Raw genomic sequence first — 19205 nt, forward strand, 5'->3', positions numbered from 1 at the left:
AAAAAGACAATTCAAACAGAATTCCTTATTTCAAATGGTTGCGCTCAACTGCCTTTAATTCCAAAATAAATTATTAAAATAGAACTAAAACAAAACTGTTATTTAAACTGCTTCTCCCACTAATGAAGCTTGTGTAAGAGAATGTGTAAAAGTAAATTGGCCTGACGCAATGCCATAAAGAGCTGAATTGTTATATATATGTAACTATAGAGCCAAAAATATCAGGCCAACTTACTTTTATACAAAATTAATTATTATCGAATACAAAATAATAATAAAGAAACAATAGGAAAGTATTCAATGCATCTCTTCACTCTATTCATATTTTGTAGCAGAGAGATACATGCTAACGCTAAAAACAGGGTCACGTATTGTTTGTATTGCAAATCGACCATGCAGGCGCAATGCCATATATTGGGCTGATTTGTTATATGTGGCTATAACCAACAATAGTCACCGCACAATCAAATCGATGACGTAAGGGCAAACAAGCATTACTAGTCACTGACTCAGAATTGGTCGTTGTACCCAAACAAAAGATACTTTTTGTTCAGTGCGTGTATATACATCCTATATGGTGTTTATACGTGAAGCTATTCAATGTAAATTTGGTTACAATATTTGTCAAATAACGATAGACTTAGCATATATACCGGCTCAATAAGGTATGAAATGTCATTACTAAGAATTCGTTTAATTGTGTGAATCGACAGTGCGTTGGAAGGCCGGCCTATGTTAGAAGCCTTTAAAGGTAAGAGCTATATAGTACAGGGGGGGGGGGGGGTGTATAACAAGGGAGCTCAGTAGTTCGTGGTTTTATCATTGTAGAGATGAGGCTATATATCAGCTAAAATGGATAATTGTCAGGATTTTGTGCCCTGGTTCTTCCTTGGATGACTTTTGTTGAGGAGTATCATTACAGTTTGAGCAATCATACCTTAGTATTATTAAACGACCGACACTGTGTACCGTATATGTACATTACAAAACAGTTGGCAGTTGAGTTTGAATAATATAATGTGCATCCATGGTCGGAGTGTGAGTGAAGAGGAGTATAAATTATATTGGAAGAATGTATATCGTGCCTAGTATGGACTTAAGTCCGCAGAACAAGAAGACCCTATGGGGGGGGGGGTGAGGGGGAAATCTCGATTTATCCATAAACGGCTAATAGCCCGAAGAATTTGACTCTAATGAAAAGAAGTAAACCCGTTAACGGTAGTAAAATGTACGGGTTGACTCTATTGTTAACGAAAGAGGCTGAGAGCACAGTTTTTGGGTCCTTTTTCTTAAAAGGCTACTCTAATTCCACCTCTTACGGTCTCCCTTGTTGTTGTCATTGGTTGTTGGTTTCGGATCACGGGGGACTGAAACCTTGGTGTCGGCCATGCGGTAGCCAGTTCAGATACCTCTCAACTAGAGGAACTGCTTAATCCACATAGTCTGCTATTATTTTAATGTAAAGATCGAAGAACTGTATTTGTAGGTCAATACATGACTAGGTATAGTCATTATTTTATATCAGAGATGGTTGTACTATTATATATATATATATATATATATATATATATATATATATATATATATAGTACAACCCAAACCACCACCCCCTCCCCTTCCCGGATGTGCGTCACTATTTGTACTATTGTTTGTATTATTGATGATACTAAGGATCACTATATCTGTATTTATTTATTTACAGCATAGAAGACAGACGAAGGATATGAGCCAGTTCGCATTTTAAGACCACAGACACTACACTACACATTCTGTAATATAAATACCAACACTCTTCACGAGCGCTCAATACCGCCAATGAACAAAGGGGACGCCCTCAACCCGGAACTATGGCATTATTTAGTAAGATATCCTTTCATGCATATTCATTTTGTGGTACTTTGTATTTCTGTTTAAATTGAACTTAAAATTGATCATGTTAGTGAAATGAAATGACCAAATTGCTCCTGGCAATTATTATTGATATTATATATCCGATTATTTTAAATATATAGACCCTACCCATGGATGACATAACATCTTACCCTTAATTCTTTAACTCTCCAATTTGGGACAACAAAATTGTCTTCTCCCTCACACTCCGAAGGCTGGTTAACACTGCCCCATGCACACACAATACGAAGGCTGGTCCCCCCCCCCCCGCCACATCCACCCCCACACACATACACACAACAAAGGCTGGTTACGTGCCATTTGTATAATATTTCGTACTTTCTTTCCTTTGTTTTCTCTCTATAGAGTACCGTGAGTTCTTAAATGAGACAGAGGAACACCAATCACACACTATCGTCAATCCTCCTAACGTGAGTATATCTGATCACTATAAGTATAACTTGTGACGTCATCATATGCGGTGCTAAGGTGATTGGAGAATTGTATGTTAGTTGCCGTTACTGGAGAGAATCTTACAAGCTCTGCAAACTGACAGTACAATGGCATTGAATGATATAATTTAATAAGGTAATGGGTACTGAAGCACTTCAATATTGATTACCTTATACAATGTATGACACTGTACGTTATATATATATATATATATATATATATATATATATATATATATATATATATATATATATATATATATATATATATATATATAAATATATATATAATACTGTGTATACATTCTACTGTATGTATAACTGTAAGATACATACAGTCACATGCGAGTCGCATATGATGGAAAGGATTGAATCTTTTCAGATTGAATCTGTTCAGATTGAATCTAAGAGACTGGCGTTGGCTTGCGGCTTTGATAAGCCAATGAGGGTTCTTCGCGAGTTCCTGCTTGCAGGAGGATCTAAAATACATACATACACATTTGTAAGAGTGGAAGGGGCACGAAGCATGGAGAGCAGCTGGGCTTGTTATTTCGACGGGTGTGGGTTTGGCAATGTGAGGGGGGTATTCCACAAAGTCATCTGAAAACATCTCTGAGAACGAATGTTCTATAGTACCATAACTTCATATGAAATTTACAAATGATCGCGGCACTGTTGCTCAAAAGTAAAACTGCTTCATATTCGAAACTCGCTAACAAAAAGTTGCACTTCACATCTATGAAGACCTGCACTTTGCAGGTTCTGTTGATTGGCGAAGGGGTAGGGTGAACATGCTCTTTGTTTTCCAGCTCCCCTCCCTTCCCCACCCACCCGAACCCTCCCCACCCACCCGCCCACCCCACCCATCCCCTCCACCGACTCTGACTGTTAATTCCTATACAATCACGCCTATATATTTCCACCATACATATAATTACTTACCCTTATCCTCCAGTTGCCAGCTTCGGAGGGAAACGGTGAAGTTGTTTTGAAGATACCTCCAACAGCTCATCTACCTTGTCCTGAAGACTATCGTAAACGGTCTATCATAACTGCCATACTCTGTCTCCCAGCGGGATTGGTGGCTCTACGTTGGTCCATGAAAGTATGTCAATTAAAACATTATATTATATCGATTGAGTCAAGGTTGATCTCGTAAATACATTATATTAAATCACATCGATTGAGTGAATTTTGATCTTGTAAATACATTATATTAAATCATATCGATTAAGTGAAGGTTGACATTGAAGTAAACTCACTAAATTTACATCTCTGGAGGATTTAATGATGTGAAGATACGATATGATAGCATTTATGGTCACGTGACTATATACATATATATATATATATATATATATATATATATATATATATATATATATATATATATATATATATATATATATATATATCTATAGAGTACACGGCGTGTTTGATTTATCTCTATAACTGGATGTAGAGTATATTGAAGAACGTACCTAGTATCTCAACTCATGGTTCCATTCTTTGTATAGGTGATACGCTGTCATGCAGCGTTAGCATATTGTACACATTTCCCTATTTTCCTGACTATTTCGCTGAACTCAAATCTTATAGTTTAATTCCAGTCTGCTGTGTAAATTCGAGATGAAGGCTCCCGAAATTTCAATTTAATAAGTTGAACTGAAACTGGAATCGTTCAAAGTTGGTAACCATAACTATAGTAGGATAATAGCTATATTCCTTAATGGATTGCAGTGTGGGTTCTTCGCAAATATATGGCAGTCAGAAATACCTATTTATTAGCCTATGTTTCTAGTTATTGTTAACAACCTTGATTCTAGTTCTTTGTAACTAAAGTCACATTAAATCAGATAATAGTAATTAGATTAATAAAACGCAGACATATCCACCGATAACGGTGCTCAAAGGCGCAGCACAATATTACCCTGGCCAACGATAACCGGTCAAACAGAGAGAAAATCCCTCCACATGGAAGCAGTTAAACAGCGCCAAACTGACAGTTTTTCTCACAGGTTCCCATTTATACACCTGGGTGAAGAGAGGCAATGGAGATAAGGTGCCTTGTCGAATTGAGGATACAACTCAATGATCTGATCAGGACTCGAACCTGCAAACCTTAGATCATAAGTCCACTTCATTAACCACTTAACCACAACACTCTAAATCCGGTATTATTCATAGAAATCAGAATCTGTTTAATGGTGGAATTAATAGTATTATTAATGTATTATTAATTTATTATTATTATTATTATTATTATTATTATTATTATTATTATTATTATTATTATTATTATTATTATTATTATTATTATTATTATTATTATCATTATCATTATTGATTATTATTATTATTATTATTATTATTATTATTATTATTATTATTATTATTATTATTATTATTATTATTATTATTATTATTATAATTATTATTATTATAATTATTATTATTATAATTATTATTATTATTATTATTATTATTATTATTATTATTATTATTATTATTATTATTATTATTATTATTATTATTATTATTATTATTATTATTATTATTATCTTCATATAGGTGCATGAAAGACACAAAGATAACAACAGAGCTGGTGCCATCAGAGCCTCGGGTGAAGCCAAAGCTTGGTCTTTCGTTGGAGTCGTACTCGCTTTTGTCTTCTGGACCATTGTTATTATTGTCGTAGTCATAGAAATTGTATTAAACATTTGATAAAAGTTATAAAACATATGTGTTCTGACAATAGTTACCATATAAGGAGATAAAGTGCTGGGGTTCCAACGATACTTTCATAAACCGCAGTCGGAGTGAATAATTTGACAAGATGGGCTTTCGTTGACACTTTCATTTTCAAAGACACTGCTAAGATGGCTGTTCCTCCGAGAATGCAATTCGGTCTACTATCTAGACATGTTGCATGATGTCAATATCTACACACTGAGTGAGGGTTCGTTAGTGTTTCATTGATGGTTCAGGGTTTTTAGAAAGTATATAATGTATATATATATATATATATATATATATATATATATATATATATATATATATATATATATATATATATATATATATATACTTCACAAAAGAAACTCACATATTTGAGGCTAACGTTCAGCATATTATTGAGACCTTTGTGGTGCTGTAAATACGGTATCTTCGATGAGGCTGTCAATGTAATATTACGTCACGTGATCTTATCTCCCTCAAGAGACTGACACAGTACTTGACTGTGTTTCTTTGGTCACATTGTTATAATCGATTATAGAAATTACTCAAGTTAGGGGCAATTTACTTGACCACCAATGTGTAATACAATAATATATCTAACATTAAAGCGGCAATGAAAACAATTGTGAATAGCATATTTGAGAGGAACTCTGAACAAAACGATATTTATACAACAAATAATTTACATAAGGTTTGTATTAGTCGATGAAAGGAAGGTTTTGTTTAAACGATGCAAATGTGTATATCATTACGAAGTTTAGTTGACAATTTAATATAGTGTCAAGTTTTTTCCCTTATTTTAACCCATTTTATAGAATCGTAATATACCAAACAGAAATTCTTATGCAAAGTATATAAGACGTCGTATTTTATGAATTATCAAATATATATAAATTTTTATGAACGAATGAAAATAAAATTTAATTATATAAAACAAGTCTATTTTCAGGATAGTGTTTACTGCCTCATTGATCACCGTATGTTAACACGTGTTATATAAGTATGTTAACACGTGTTATATAAGTATGTTAACACTTGTTATATAAGTATGTTAACACGTGTTATATAAGTATCTTTAAAGGAGACACAAACACAACACTATATTGGTCTACGTTATGGAGATAACTGTCAAGACCAACTTCCCAAAACAGATAAAAAAATGGTATTATTTCATTCCTACAAATAATTTACTATATGATAGTGTACTCTGTCGACCATTTATGAAAACAATGGTACTAACGTTGCTACCCACCCCAAAAACCTTGAGGACCTGGACTGTGCCTAGTTATGAGGGGGTGATATATAGGTGACACAATTAAATGGAGTGAATGTACGTTGGACGTTTGACGATTATGACGACTACGAAGACGACGATGATGACGACGTTGACGACGATGAATTTAGACGTCAATTTTAAAGGGAAACAAAACATTATTCATCAGCGTGCTACAATATTGCCATACCTCTTTGCTCCAATTTCACTTTTGATACGAAAGGTGGCAACTTCAACTGTCAATATCTCAAACACGGTACATAGGAATTGAATGCAAGTTTCACCAGAATGCTTAGATTATGTTCCTCATTATCACTTCAAAAAATAAATTTTGACCTGGACTATTCTTTTAAGCATATATAGGCCTACCATGAACAGTTAATTTATGTTTACCTGCTTCATATACCCCGCAAATACGTATAGCACAGAATGACAATCGACATTTTACACCTCTCAGTATAATATTCAATATCACAAGTACATACCATGTAACACACACTGCGATCGGTGATTGATATAGACAACCCTCCCTGCCTGTAAACTTGGATGTACTCGTCACCGTCTAGTTAGTACCAGTAATTGAAGCTGCTGGAGGTCACCAGAGATAGACAATAAACTTATACCAGTGTCTGCTGCTGTGTGTGTGCTTGTAACTGCTATACGGTCTCTTCTACATTTATCAGTAAGGAGTGAATAACGAGGATAGGACAACATGAGTGGTAAGTACGTACATGTTATGTAGAAATATATATATATATATGCCTATATATATGCCTATATATATATGCCTATATATATATATATTTATATATATGCCTATATATATATGCCTATATATATATATATATATATATATATATATATATATATATATAAATATAAGGTGTATACATATATACCCGTTCATTGCTGCTGTGTTTACAGTCGTACTGTATATAATGGCCATGTTCTCCAGATCTACCTAAATAAATCATAATGTTAACCTATAGCTAATCCGTACTGACCTACAGTTACAAGTAAGCTTGACTTTGTAGTTGGTTACACATTATTTACTACTTTCGTAGTTGTGTATTCCTACTAATACTTACTTATTGGACTACTTCAACACGCTATCAATGCTGACGATGGTTTCAGATTCGGATTAGGTTATACTGATATAATTCAGACTGATTCATGAACTATATAGCTATAGATCAGTTATAGTGTTATCGAAGTAACATCAGTGTTGGATCAATCAATTCAGTATATTAATGATGGAAGTCCTAACATCCAAGACAGTGTCTTGGTATTGTAAATAGTGATTTAATCTTACTGTGTTACTTTGGTAAGACGTTCACTAGCTTGAGGCCAAAATCAGAACACTTATTTTATTTGTCTGTCAATTAATTCATGTAATGAAATGTATATTTAAATCCAACCGTCCTCTATTAACACGCGTAGCTGGGTAAATTCGTAATAAACGTAATATTTTAAACCACTGGTATCAACATAACTTAAAGCATCTTCTAAACGTGATGCAACTCTGTCCGCTCTGTTTTCAACGTTCCCACATTGTTGCCCTTTTTAGATTTTTGTTTCCTAATTTAAAATATGCTCAACAGTTCAATGTTTATAGAACGGTGATTCATGCATTTCTGTATAATGCATTTAACGAACATTTATAAAACATAAACATTTATAAAACATATACATAAACATATAGTGTACAGTTACTGATCCATTCTCCCTTTAAACGTGCATGGTCACCCTATGTAACATAAATATATAGTGTACAGTTACTGATCCATTCTCCCTCCAAACGTGCATGGTTAGCCTGTGTAACATAAACATATAGTGTGCAGTTACTGATCCATTCTCCCTTTAAACCTGCATGGTTATCCTGTGTAACAATATAGTGTACAATTACTGATCCACTCTCCCTTTAAACGTGCATGGTTAGCCTGTGTAACATAAACATATAGTGTGCAGTTACTGATCCATTCTCCCTTTAAACCTGCATGGTTATCCTGTGTAACAATATAGTGTACAATTACTGATCCACTCTCCCTTTAAACGTGCATGGTTAGCCTGTGTAACATAAACATATAGTGTGCAGTTACTGATCCATTCTCCCTTTAAACCTGCATGGTTATCCTGTGTAACAATATAGTGTACAATTACTGATCCACTCTCCCTTTAAACGTGCATGGTTAGCCTGTGTAACATAAACATATAGTGTACAGTTACTGATCCATTCTCCCTTCAAACATGCATGGTTATCCTGTGTAACATAAACACATAGTGTACAGTTACTGTTCCATTCTCCCTTTAAACGTTCATGGTTATCCTGTGTAACAATATAGTGTACAGTTACTGATCCACTCTCCCTTTAAACGTGTATGGTTAGCCTGTGTAACATAAACATATAGTGTGCAGTTACTGATCTATTCTCCCTTTAAACGTTCATGGTTAGCCTGTGTAACAAAAACATATAGTGTACAGTTACTGATCCATTCTCCCTTTAAACGTGCAGGTTAGCTTGTGTAACATAAACATATATTGTACAGTTAGCATGCGTTCCTCATGAAAAATGCGCCTTCTACCAGAGATATAATAACGTACTCTTCTAGCAGTGAAGTGATGTTACAAGCTCATGTGCTTCCTATGTTACTGGTAGATCATACTTATTTAATACAGGACAAATTTTCATGTTACAAAAACTGGAAAAAGGTCAATTTGTAATCAATGATGCAAGCAAAATAAACATGTACAATAATATGATTGATTAATGTATCATGAGAAAGTAGGTAAGCAATAAGTGGACAGATGATGTTGTAACGCTGTAGTTCAGTAGGCTCATTTACCTTGGTTTGTGTATTAGCCTCTCGAGGCTATGGAATGGTATGCGCGGTATGTATAGTAACTCACACGTATACAGCTGACGAACCATATACAACCGCTCTGATATGCATAGCGTATGAGTCGGGACAGCGCTAATGATCCAGCAGGGTATACGTATCTAAATAATGACAGCTAGTATCTGGTTATATGTGATATTCTATAGACCAACCCCTTATGGAATCTTTGAATTGTTTGCTTATTAATATGTTCACTGATTGTGGTAACTCTATAGTAGTTTTAATACTTAAAGGGTGTTGAGACTCGCGCAAAAAGAAACGTCCAATGCCGGCAATCTGACCTAGTTTTGAATGAGGTGTAACATAAGTGTTATACACCACCATCGATCACAGAAAATACAAACACAGCTTGCTACCGTCGGTAATCAGACACCAGAGTACAGTCAGTACATACAGCTGCGGTCAATACCCACAGCACAATGTATAAACGATACAGCGATGGACATCTCAGGTTCAGCTGAAGATAACAAGGTATCACGTTTCATTACTGTCTGCATTTTGTAGCGGCACGAACAGAACGGCACTTGCAAGCAACAGAAAGTTAACTTTTACAGATGGCCGCACGCGGTTTGGGCGAGTCTTCAATGCCTTTCAATAACCAAGTTTTAACTTACAGAGTTTCCAATGTATAGATAGAGTTATGTGAAGAGAGAAGTCATGTATATATGTTCATGATATGCCTATCAACAATGGCCCTTTAATGTCTCGATTCTGAGATTCTGTTCCTACTGTGTATATTGGATGTCCTGCACATGACATGTTCTGTCAAAGAGATATATGATGTGCATGTTCAGGAAACATGAACATTAAACGTATAGCTCGGTTGCATCCAGTGGCATACCGTATCCGTTTATTTACATCGTATGCTATTGTTAATTAGGTTCGAAAGTTCACTGGGCTTAGAGGGTATGAGAGTTGCCCTTCTGTTTTCCGGGAAGCTGTATAAAGACTCCCTCACCTCTGCATGTTCAGAACCATTGTCTACAACAATAATTAAATCTTAGTGGTAGTTTTAGCAAACCTATTTTTAAAACTGTTTTGGTAAAAATCTATGCCTGGAGAAAAAAAGGGACAAAATTCTTAGTTTTCTAAAGTTTCTGTGTCTTGGTGTTTCTTTGGAGATGTCTAGTTATTTTCTAATTTTTGATTGTTTTATAATTAGTGATGAAACTAAAAATTCGGCAGGGCAGGGTTACAAAAGCAATTCAGGAAAGGAACTTTTCTTGGGAAGATTCCCAAATTGTATGGTCAACTCTTTAATGTGCGATTCCGTTTTGATATTTTCTACGCCACTGAACTAATTTATTTCCTGGTAAACATAGGTATTTTTAGCAAACCTATTTTTAAAACTGTTTTGGTAAAAATCTATGCCTGGAGAAAAAAAGGGACAAAATTCTTAGTTTTCTAAAGTTTCTGTTTCTTGGTGTTTCTTTGGAGATGTCTAGTTATTTTCTAATTTTTGATTGTTTTATAATTAGTGATGAAACTAAAAATTCGGCAAAAGCAATTCAGGAAAGGAACTTTTCTTGGGAAGATTCCCAAATTGTATGGTCAACTCTTAAATGTGCGATTCCGTTTTGATATTATCTACGCCACTGAACTAATTTATTTCCTGGTAAACATAAGTATTGGGAAGGGGGTGGAGCAGACTAAGGAGGTCCATCTTTAAACCAGTTTTTGTGCATGCTTCTTATCAAGTATAGATTTGCATTCATGGTGGGCTTGTATCGGTATGTTTGCACCTACAATCCTGCCAACCAATAACGGAGAAGGGCAATTTCCAAATTCCCCGACTGATTTAGATATGAGGCATGAACCATTATGGTCGGGTCATAGGTGGATCTATCAATTTACGATTGAGGAAGTCACTGTGGTCCAATGTTGGATGTGTGGTATACCTTTGAGGCATATTTAGACTGTATAAATTAGGTGTCTGAAACTCAAGGTTGTGGTCATAAGTAATAATTATCCGCCGACTTTTGTCCCTCGACTGACGATGGAGATGGTAGTGGAGAGGAGGGAGGTGGGGGCGTAACATATGATTTACATTGATAAGAGGTTCCTTAACATATGATTTACATTGATAAGAGGTTCGTTAACATATGATTTACATTGATAAGAGGTTCCTTAATATCGCTGATAAATGCTACTGCAGGCTTACATTCAGTTAGTTCTTGTTGCTGTTGGAATTATTACATCTTTTTCTACATTTTCTTTATAACAGCACAATACTCCAAGCAGCAAGATGACTCAGGGCAACATGGACAATCGCAACAGCAAAATCCTCCTCCTTATTACGAGAAAGATGCTGTAAGTTATTATCTGATCCGTCCATTCAAACGTAACGAAATCAGGCGCTTAGCCAAGGGGGGGGGGGGGGGCGAAGGGGGCAGCCGCCCCCACCTTGAACATATTTTAATTTTAATTTTTAATGTTTTCATGATATCGCTAGTAATTTTAAAAGAGAAAATGCTAAGATGCAACTTACAAGGCCTGGAAAGTGCCATTTCCAGCGATCTGGGAGGCATTTTCAGCCAAAGTGTTCTTGTACGCTTCGCGCCAAACCTCATGATGGCGCTACGCTTAGATAGTGTGTAATACCGTATCAACGGCTCTGATAGTTTGCCTACAGTTTCGCCCCTTCCTTGGCAAATTCCTGGCTACGCGCCTGAACGAAACGTAATAGAGGAAATATCTTGGTATCACTCATGTACGGAGCTTTGGAGAAATTGTGAGATAGTAAGATATTAAATATGTTATTGTTGTAATCACTAGTTATGGTGATATTTGAGATGAAATGATCTCATTATATATGGGATATCTTGAAATGAATAAATTGAAATATTGACAAGCAAGATATAATGGTGATTAAGATATTGAAATGTGACAATTGAAGATGTTAAAATCTAAATATCTTAGCATTAAGATATTACAATATCGAGAAAAAATATAAAAATCTCAACGTCTATATACCCTTGAGATATATGACATTTTTAGAATCCACACATCGACATGTTTAACCATACAGGCAGTTAGTGAGTTATCAATATACACATGATCGATCTTCGATTCAGCTATTCAGCTATTTATCTTAATACTTCAACATGTCAATGTTACGGTAAAAGCACCAGGTATATACTGTTGATTGTGTTATCAACATGTAGATACGATGTTAACCTCTAGGTCTATTCATTTATTTCTTAATCCATTGATTACAAAATTGAATATAAAAATGTAAAAAACGTCGGAATGTATTACACGAGCCCTGAATTAACATATAGCGTTAATTGAGTAACTAGTTTATAACAAGTAAAACATGTACCCAACTTGCATTTTTACTGCTGTAAGCAAAAAACGAGCCGTTATCAAAGGTCTCTGACACCTATGAACAACATTGTCCTAATCACTCTAATAGACAACAGAAATAACTAGAATAGCGGCATTCTAGTTTGATTTATGAATAAACATTAGCTCATTATGCACACTGATGATGTAAAGGGAATGACTGCCTAATTCTCTTATGTTATTTCTTTTGGGTTTTTTTGCAACCTTCTGAACAGAGGTTTTAGGCCTAAGGCGATTTTTGAAATATTTTATTGTCTTCTTTGAAAAATAAGAATATTCAAATGATATATGTGGGCTTTAAATTAGGGGTTAGCTGATTAAGGGCTAAAATAAGAAATTTGGATGAGCGCAACCACTCCACGTCATAGTTTGCACATCTTAGAAACGAAAAGAGCATTTCGAAAAATGTCAATAGATTTTGAATGAGATTATCACACACAACAAATGTACTGAACAAGGGCGTAGGAACCGGGGGAGGGGGGCTGGGTAGCGCCATCCCCCAGTGAAAAATATGGGGGAAGTATCATTCCGCCCCCCCCCCCCCCGCTTCGCAAGTCAGAAAACCCCTTTTTCACCAAATCAAATTGCATTTAAGGCCAGGTGAAAATGCAAATTTATTTACAAAATGGAGTGGGTGTTGAAGTGTGCTATATTGCATCTGAGGCCACCTGGAAATGCAAAAAAAAAGGGGGACACCCCTCCCCTTAGAATCCCTCCACCCAGGCCGGTCATCAATTTTCAGCCTTCCCCCCTCCCAAATCAAAAATACCTTCCTACGCCACTGGTACTGAATATAGGGCAAATTGGGTTGGTGCTCATAGTACTTTAACTTGCCGGCAACTGTTGATTTGTTGTATCTCCTAGATCTTTCTTACTCCCAACTCGTAATCACATATCCTTGCTTTCTTTCAAAAATCGTTAAACTACTTAAATGGTGCTGTTAGTTTATTGAATAAACCGCTGCGTTGTACTTGATAGCGTTCGTTAATGTGTTTGCCTTATGTGGGTTATGTCTTTTTAAGTCATTACCCTGCAATACAGCTTTGAGTTACACCTGGTTCTGTGCTATGTGAACTGTATACTTCATGCTCAACTAAAACTACTAATATTCAGTGACGGAGCGTCCATACAGTCAGGGTGCGGATCCCCCCCCCCCCCTGACGGACTCAAATGAACTGCTGGCGCCCTTTTCAGCTTTTTACCACTTTTGACCTATTCGCGATTATTGACTTTTTTATTGCGCTCTCATCTACCTATTGATATTTGCCACATTTTGTTGGAGATGGCACTTATTTATTTTTTGTTTATCTGCAAATTAGCAAGGCCCGGAAAGGGTAATTTCCGGCGATGTAGGAAGTATCTTTACTCAAAAAATTTCTGTGCGCACCGCGCCAACCTGTGGTGGCGCTCCGCTTAGATAGTGTCCAGAGCCAAGGCTCTGATAGTGTCGAAAGCGCCCCTACAGACCATTCTCGCCCCCTTGACCAATACCCCTCACTCCGCCACTGCTAATATTGCAAGATTTTCTTATAATTATGTTGGTCATCTTGCGTGGTCTATATATAAGCCGTTAAATTACTCAAAATATGGAAGCACGCGCCGAGCATAAAACAAGACTACTGCCGTATCGTAATTAAATCATGACATATTGTAACTACATAATGACATGCTGTATAATTAGTAAATTTACAACACTACTCAAGTTTTACCACATTATAACGGGACATACCTGAATAGATGTATATATACGGAAAGTAAAGTTAATGTTGTTTACGCCTATTTCAGTTATGTCGGTCTTTTATACAAGTCACGTTATAAATGACATTTGTAGATATTTTGAGTAGCGTCAGAAATAATAGTGTTGTGTTGTAATTCACCGAGCTGCCTTTCAGAGGTTTTAAAGATACCAATCGCAGCTTGCTGTGAAAATGATTGTGGCCTTTATAAAATGATGTTCTCGTTATTGGACTATCTTCTACCGCTTGTTGCAAACGTTATAATCTCACATAGCAGATGTTCGGCTCGCGTCGTAAATATAATTACAGCGTGTCATCATTTAATTACGATACCACATTATTACGGGTTTCTGAAAGCCGCATGCGGCCGTGCTATCATGATATCAATTGTGCGGTTAGTGTATAATCAATGTATATGTATAGGTCTCATCACTATTAATGTAAACGTACGCCCTCACTTTAGTTTTAAGGTTATATAGGGATAAAACTGTAGTGTGTATGACAATACACAAAGTACTATGGAAGCCCGAAATGAATAGCCGATACATCAAATGACATCAGATAATTTACAATTGCTAATTCCACATCTTTTTTTAGTATATCTGTCTCATGATATGTAGTTTATTATCAAAGAAAGTCATGTACAACTACGGCTGCTAACTTCCATGTTAATGCAATGCTCTCCCAAGCCAAAAAAAAAATCAACAACTTCGCAGAAAAATAAATTAAACTTAATATTATATTAGTGTTGTTTCTAGAGACATACCTTAATAGAAAATATTTAGCCTTCATCTGATGTTAGTCATTGTACTGTAAGTGTAGATCGAATATGACAACAAAAACAAACATATTTGTTATTTAACTGGTATTGTTTAAGTGTGATATTTCTTCCTCCAGCTTACTGCGGAGCCAGCCGCTACAGTGATTATAAGAGACACCCAGTTACAGCCGAATGACTATCTTACTTTAGCGATATTCGCCACACTCTGCTGTTGTCTGCCACTAGGCATAGTGGCTTTGATCAAGGCTGGCGAGGTTAGTGAAACGATAACTGAGACCAAACTATAGATTGTAACCATCTGATGTGATGTCGTACGATACCATGTCATGTGACGTTATATGATTATGGGAAGTGATGCGACGTACTGTGGCTTGACGATACGTGGTGTGATTCGACCTAATGTGATATGATACAATTCCATGAGATTAATTTCCTGCGACATGCCATGGCGTGACGATATGTTAAGTTATGCTACGTGAAGTGGTATGATATATGGTGAAATGTTATGCTATGCGATACGTTGGGATGCAACAGGACATGGTTTGGCGATATGTGGTGTGATGCGACCTGAAGTGATATGATGTGATGCGAGGCGCAGCGACGAGACGTGATGTCCTGCGATGCGATAAGAAGAGATATCACGTGACATACCTTGACGATATTTCATATGATATGATAAGGATGGGAGGATATACGACGTGACATGACGCTATATCTGATGTTATGCTCAATGATATGATACGACGTAATTTAACGTGATGTGTTGTGATGTGATAGATTTAAAATAATGTCATGCGATGTGATACGATGAACATGACATGATATAACGTTATATGATGTGATGTGACGTTATGTGCTACGATGCGATGCGTTGTCTGTAATATCATGTGATGTACGGAGATGAGATTATGAGATGAAATGTGATATGATATGCTGCGATGAAATAATTCATTGTGTTCATTATGTAAACACACACACACACACACATATATATATATATATATATATATATATATATATATATATATATATATATTTATATACATATACGGCCACCAATCTCTATATGAAAACGATGAAGTTATATTTGTCATTTCAGGTGCGATCTAAATTCAGTGATGGCGATATGGCCGGTGCAAGTGAGTCCTCGAAAGCTGCCAAGAAGTGGGGTATATGGGGTGTTATTGCTGGAATCGCCATGTGGGTGTTAGCGGTCGTCTTTCTGATTGTGTACATCAAATTAATTGTAGATCCCCAAAAGGCGGAAGCTGAGCAGACCAATGATCCCACAAATGATTTTTCATCCAGTTACCAGTAGTCACGTGACAGCAGGATATATCCGAGCACTCGATACTGTATGAAAAATATGCATAGTTCCAGAAAATTATAATCGTGTCGGTTACTGCTGCACTTTATCTCATAGTTTTTGACGTTTGCTTTAGACTTAAAATTTCTGCAGTTATTTTCAATTATACAAAACGGGCTCTGTTTCTTATCCTTTAAAAGACATATGAAAGAATTGGCCTTTTTGTTAAGACGTGTGGAAAATGAAAACTATAAAACACAATTTATTGCCACTTGGGTAAATTGCACAACTTTCACTTCATTCCTCGTGTTAAAGATCATCACTATTGCCCTTAATTACTATTTCATTTTCTAATTACAAGCGACTTTCTAAATGATTCCTATACATCGAGGATTGTTGGAATACAGAATTTAGTGTCTCGTTATGGGTAATAAAATGTCTGTTGAAATCTGAGCACCACTAACTGACATTTTAGTATATTTGATAGTAATGTCGATGATGCATTTTCGTGTTAATATTGAACAACTCGCATCGTATTAATTTCAGATAATTTCACTTATGTATGTATGTATGTATGTATTTATTTATTACTCGTTGGGGATTTATCCATACCTTATCGGTATTGTAGCTCAAACAGTCAATTGCACACATGCCGTTATTTGATTTATTACGTAATACCAGCTGTTGCGTCCTTATTTGTGCGTAATCTAAGTCTATAAGGAGAGACATTGTGCACACAAAGATTATCTATTGAAGCTGTTTCACCAAAATGTATATTTCATTGGATTGACGTGGTCCATATATATATATATATATATATATATATATATGATACATATGATATATACATATATATATATATATATGATACATATGATATATATATATATATATATATATATATATATATATATATATGGACCACGTCAATCCAATGAAATATACATTTTGGTGAAACAGCTTCAATAGATAATCTTTGTATATATATATATATATATATATATATATATATATATATATATGGACCACGTCAATCCAATGAAATATACATTTTGGTGAAACAGCTTCAATAGATAATCTTTGTATATATATATATATATATATATATATATATATATATATATATATATATATATATATATATATATATATATATATATATGGTTAGCGTTGTCCGCATATAAAGCGGGAGGCCCGGTATCGAATCCCGGTCGAGCTGGAATTTGTTTCACTGTTCTTGATGTTCCAACTCACTACGATTTCAATTATACATATATTCATTTGCCTTTGTCATTTACTTCCATTTCATTTACATAAAGTGTTTTCAAAGTATCTCTTTCGAGATCCGGATTTTGGAATCACAAATGATTTCCAGTTGGTTAGCATCATGTTTGATCTCTAGAGTAAGGCGAACTATGTCACCAAAACAGAACTAGTATTGTTCGATACAGGTGACAAACGCCTACAGTAGAATTACGACCTTCCTTACCGGTTTCGAACCTCTGGACATACAATCAGCGTCCATAGCCTAGTGGTTAGGGTGTCCGCATAAAAAGCGGGAGGCCCGAGTGCTAATCCCGTTTCGAGGCTTTTTCGATTTTTTTTTCACTGTTCTTGATTTCCAACTAACTGCAAATTTAATTAGGCCTATATATATGTCTTGTCTTGTCTTCTTTTGTAAATTATAATGCTATGATCTTTCTGAGTTGAGAAGCTAAGTTTTCGTAATATGCTTAATAACCTCTGTTCAATAAAACAGTCTTTAATGAAATTCGTTTTATTATTGGATTATTTTTTCCTGTCTCCTGTCAAGGCATAGCGTATCGAGGAAAACCAGAGGTGGAAAAGTGTTACACCATATAACAGAAAGGCTAATAGACAGAAATTAGGCCTTCATAACCCTCATTTAATGGATTTTTTGATTTTGTGTTTTAAACGGCATCGGCGTAAATGTTGTATATATAAGCTGGGAGTATCATTTTAAAAGGCTATAGTGTATTATGCACGTTTGATCAATGGTTAACAATGGATGACTTCATATCAAAAGAAATACGTCTGTTACTTATACCCCCTTTACTGGGTCTTTACCAAACTGTTCTTTCTGAACCTCAAACATCCTGGCCTAACTTATGATAAAATATTCCAGTTCTTGGAATCAAAGTTAAGTTTCCTCTTCACCTGCCAATGTTCTTTAATGCGTGCCGTTAATTAAAGGAGGTTTAAAGTACCAGGGAACGTAATAAGTTAGTTTGGTCAATTTAAATCGTACTGTAATTAAAATAAAAACTGCAAAGACATGCGAACGACAATATTACGTATTGCATCAAATTTGGGGGAACATAAACTATTCTGTTTTGGATTAAATGTTCTTTAACTTTATCAAATGTCAAACAAGTTTTAAGCGAATACATCTCTTAATTAGATCTATAGGGCATCGATGAATATATAAATATGGAACGCTGGCGTAGGAAAAGGGCGGGGCTAGAGACTGAATTCCGGCATGAGTACGTTACTGCCCTTAATTTTCTAGCTACCGAGAGTCAAAAATCTTTCAGTCTGGTCTTATACATTTAGAAAAAGAGTGTTAATCGATCAAATTATAAATCTTTCATCGGATACCTACACATCCGTCTTATTTGCCCATTTTTCATTGTCAAAACTTTGGCAAGTTGTGGACATTTTGACAAGAAAAAGGCAACGTTGTAATCAAAAGCGTAGGAACCGGGGGGCTGGGGGGCGCCAGCCCCCCAGTGAAAAATGTGGAGGGGCCGAAGCATCATTCCGCC

At 35.5% G+C, this 19205-nt stretch overlaps 1 protein-coding gene across 2 annotated transcripts; it reads left to right on the forward strand.

Moving 5' to 3' along the window:
* Positions 1-550: 550 nt before the first annotated feature.
* On the forward strand, positions 551-16728 carry LOC139982651 (proline-rich transmembrane protein 1-like). Of its 2 annotated transcripts, XR_011798223.1 has the most exons (8): positions 551-751; positions 1703-1860; positions 2257-2321; positions 3298-3447; positions 4914-7073; positions 11476-11561; positions 15230-15367; positions 16213-16728. XR_011798223.1 is itself a non-coding variant. In XM_071995659.1 (4 exons), the coding sequence occupies exons 1-4, from the start codon at positions 7067-7069 to the stop codon at positions 16429-16431; spliced, it is 450 nt and encodes a 149-aa protein (XP_071851760.1). In that variant the 5' UTR covers positions 6854-7066; the 3' UTR covers positions 16432-16728. The 2 variants fall into 2 exon arrangements, 1 of the variants encoding a protein (XP_071851760.1); XM_071995659.1 differs by lacking the exons at positions 551-751; positions 1703-1860; positions 2257-2321; positions 3298-3447 and having other exon boundaries at positions 6854-7073.
* The last annotated feature ends 2477 nt before the right edge of the window (positions 16729-19205 follow it).

This window comes from Apostichopus japonicus, chromosome 16, assembly GCF_037975245.1.
Source record: "Apostichopus japonicus isolate 1M-3 chromosome 16, ASM3797524v1, whole genome shotgun sequence".
Taxonomy (NCBI): domain Eukaryota; kingdom Metazoa; phylum Echinodermata; class Holothuroidea; order Aspidochirotida; family Stichopodidae; genus Apostichopus; species Apostichopus japonicus.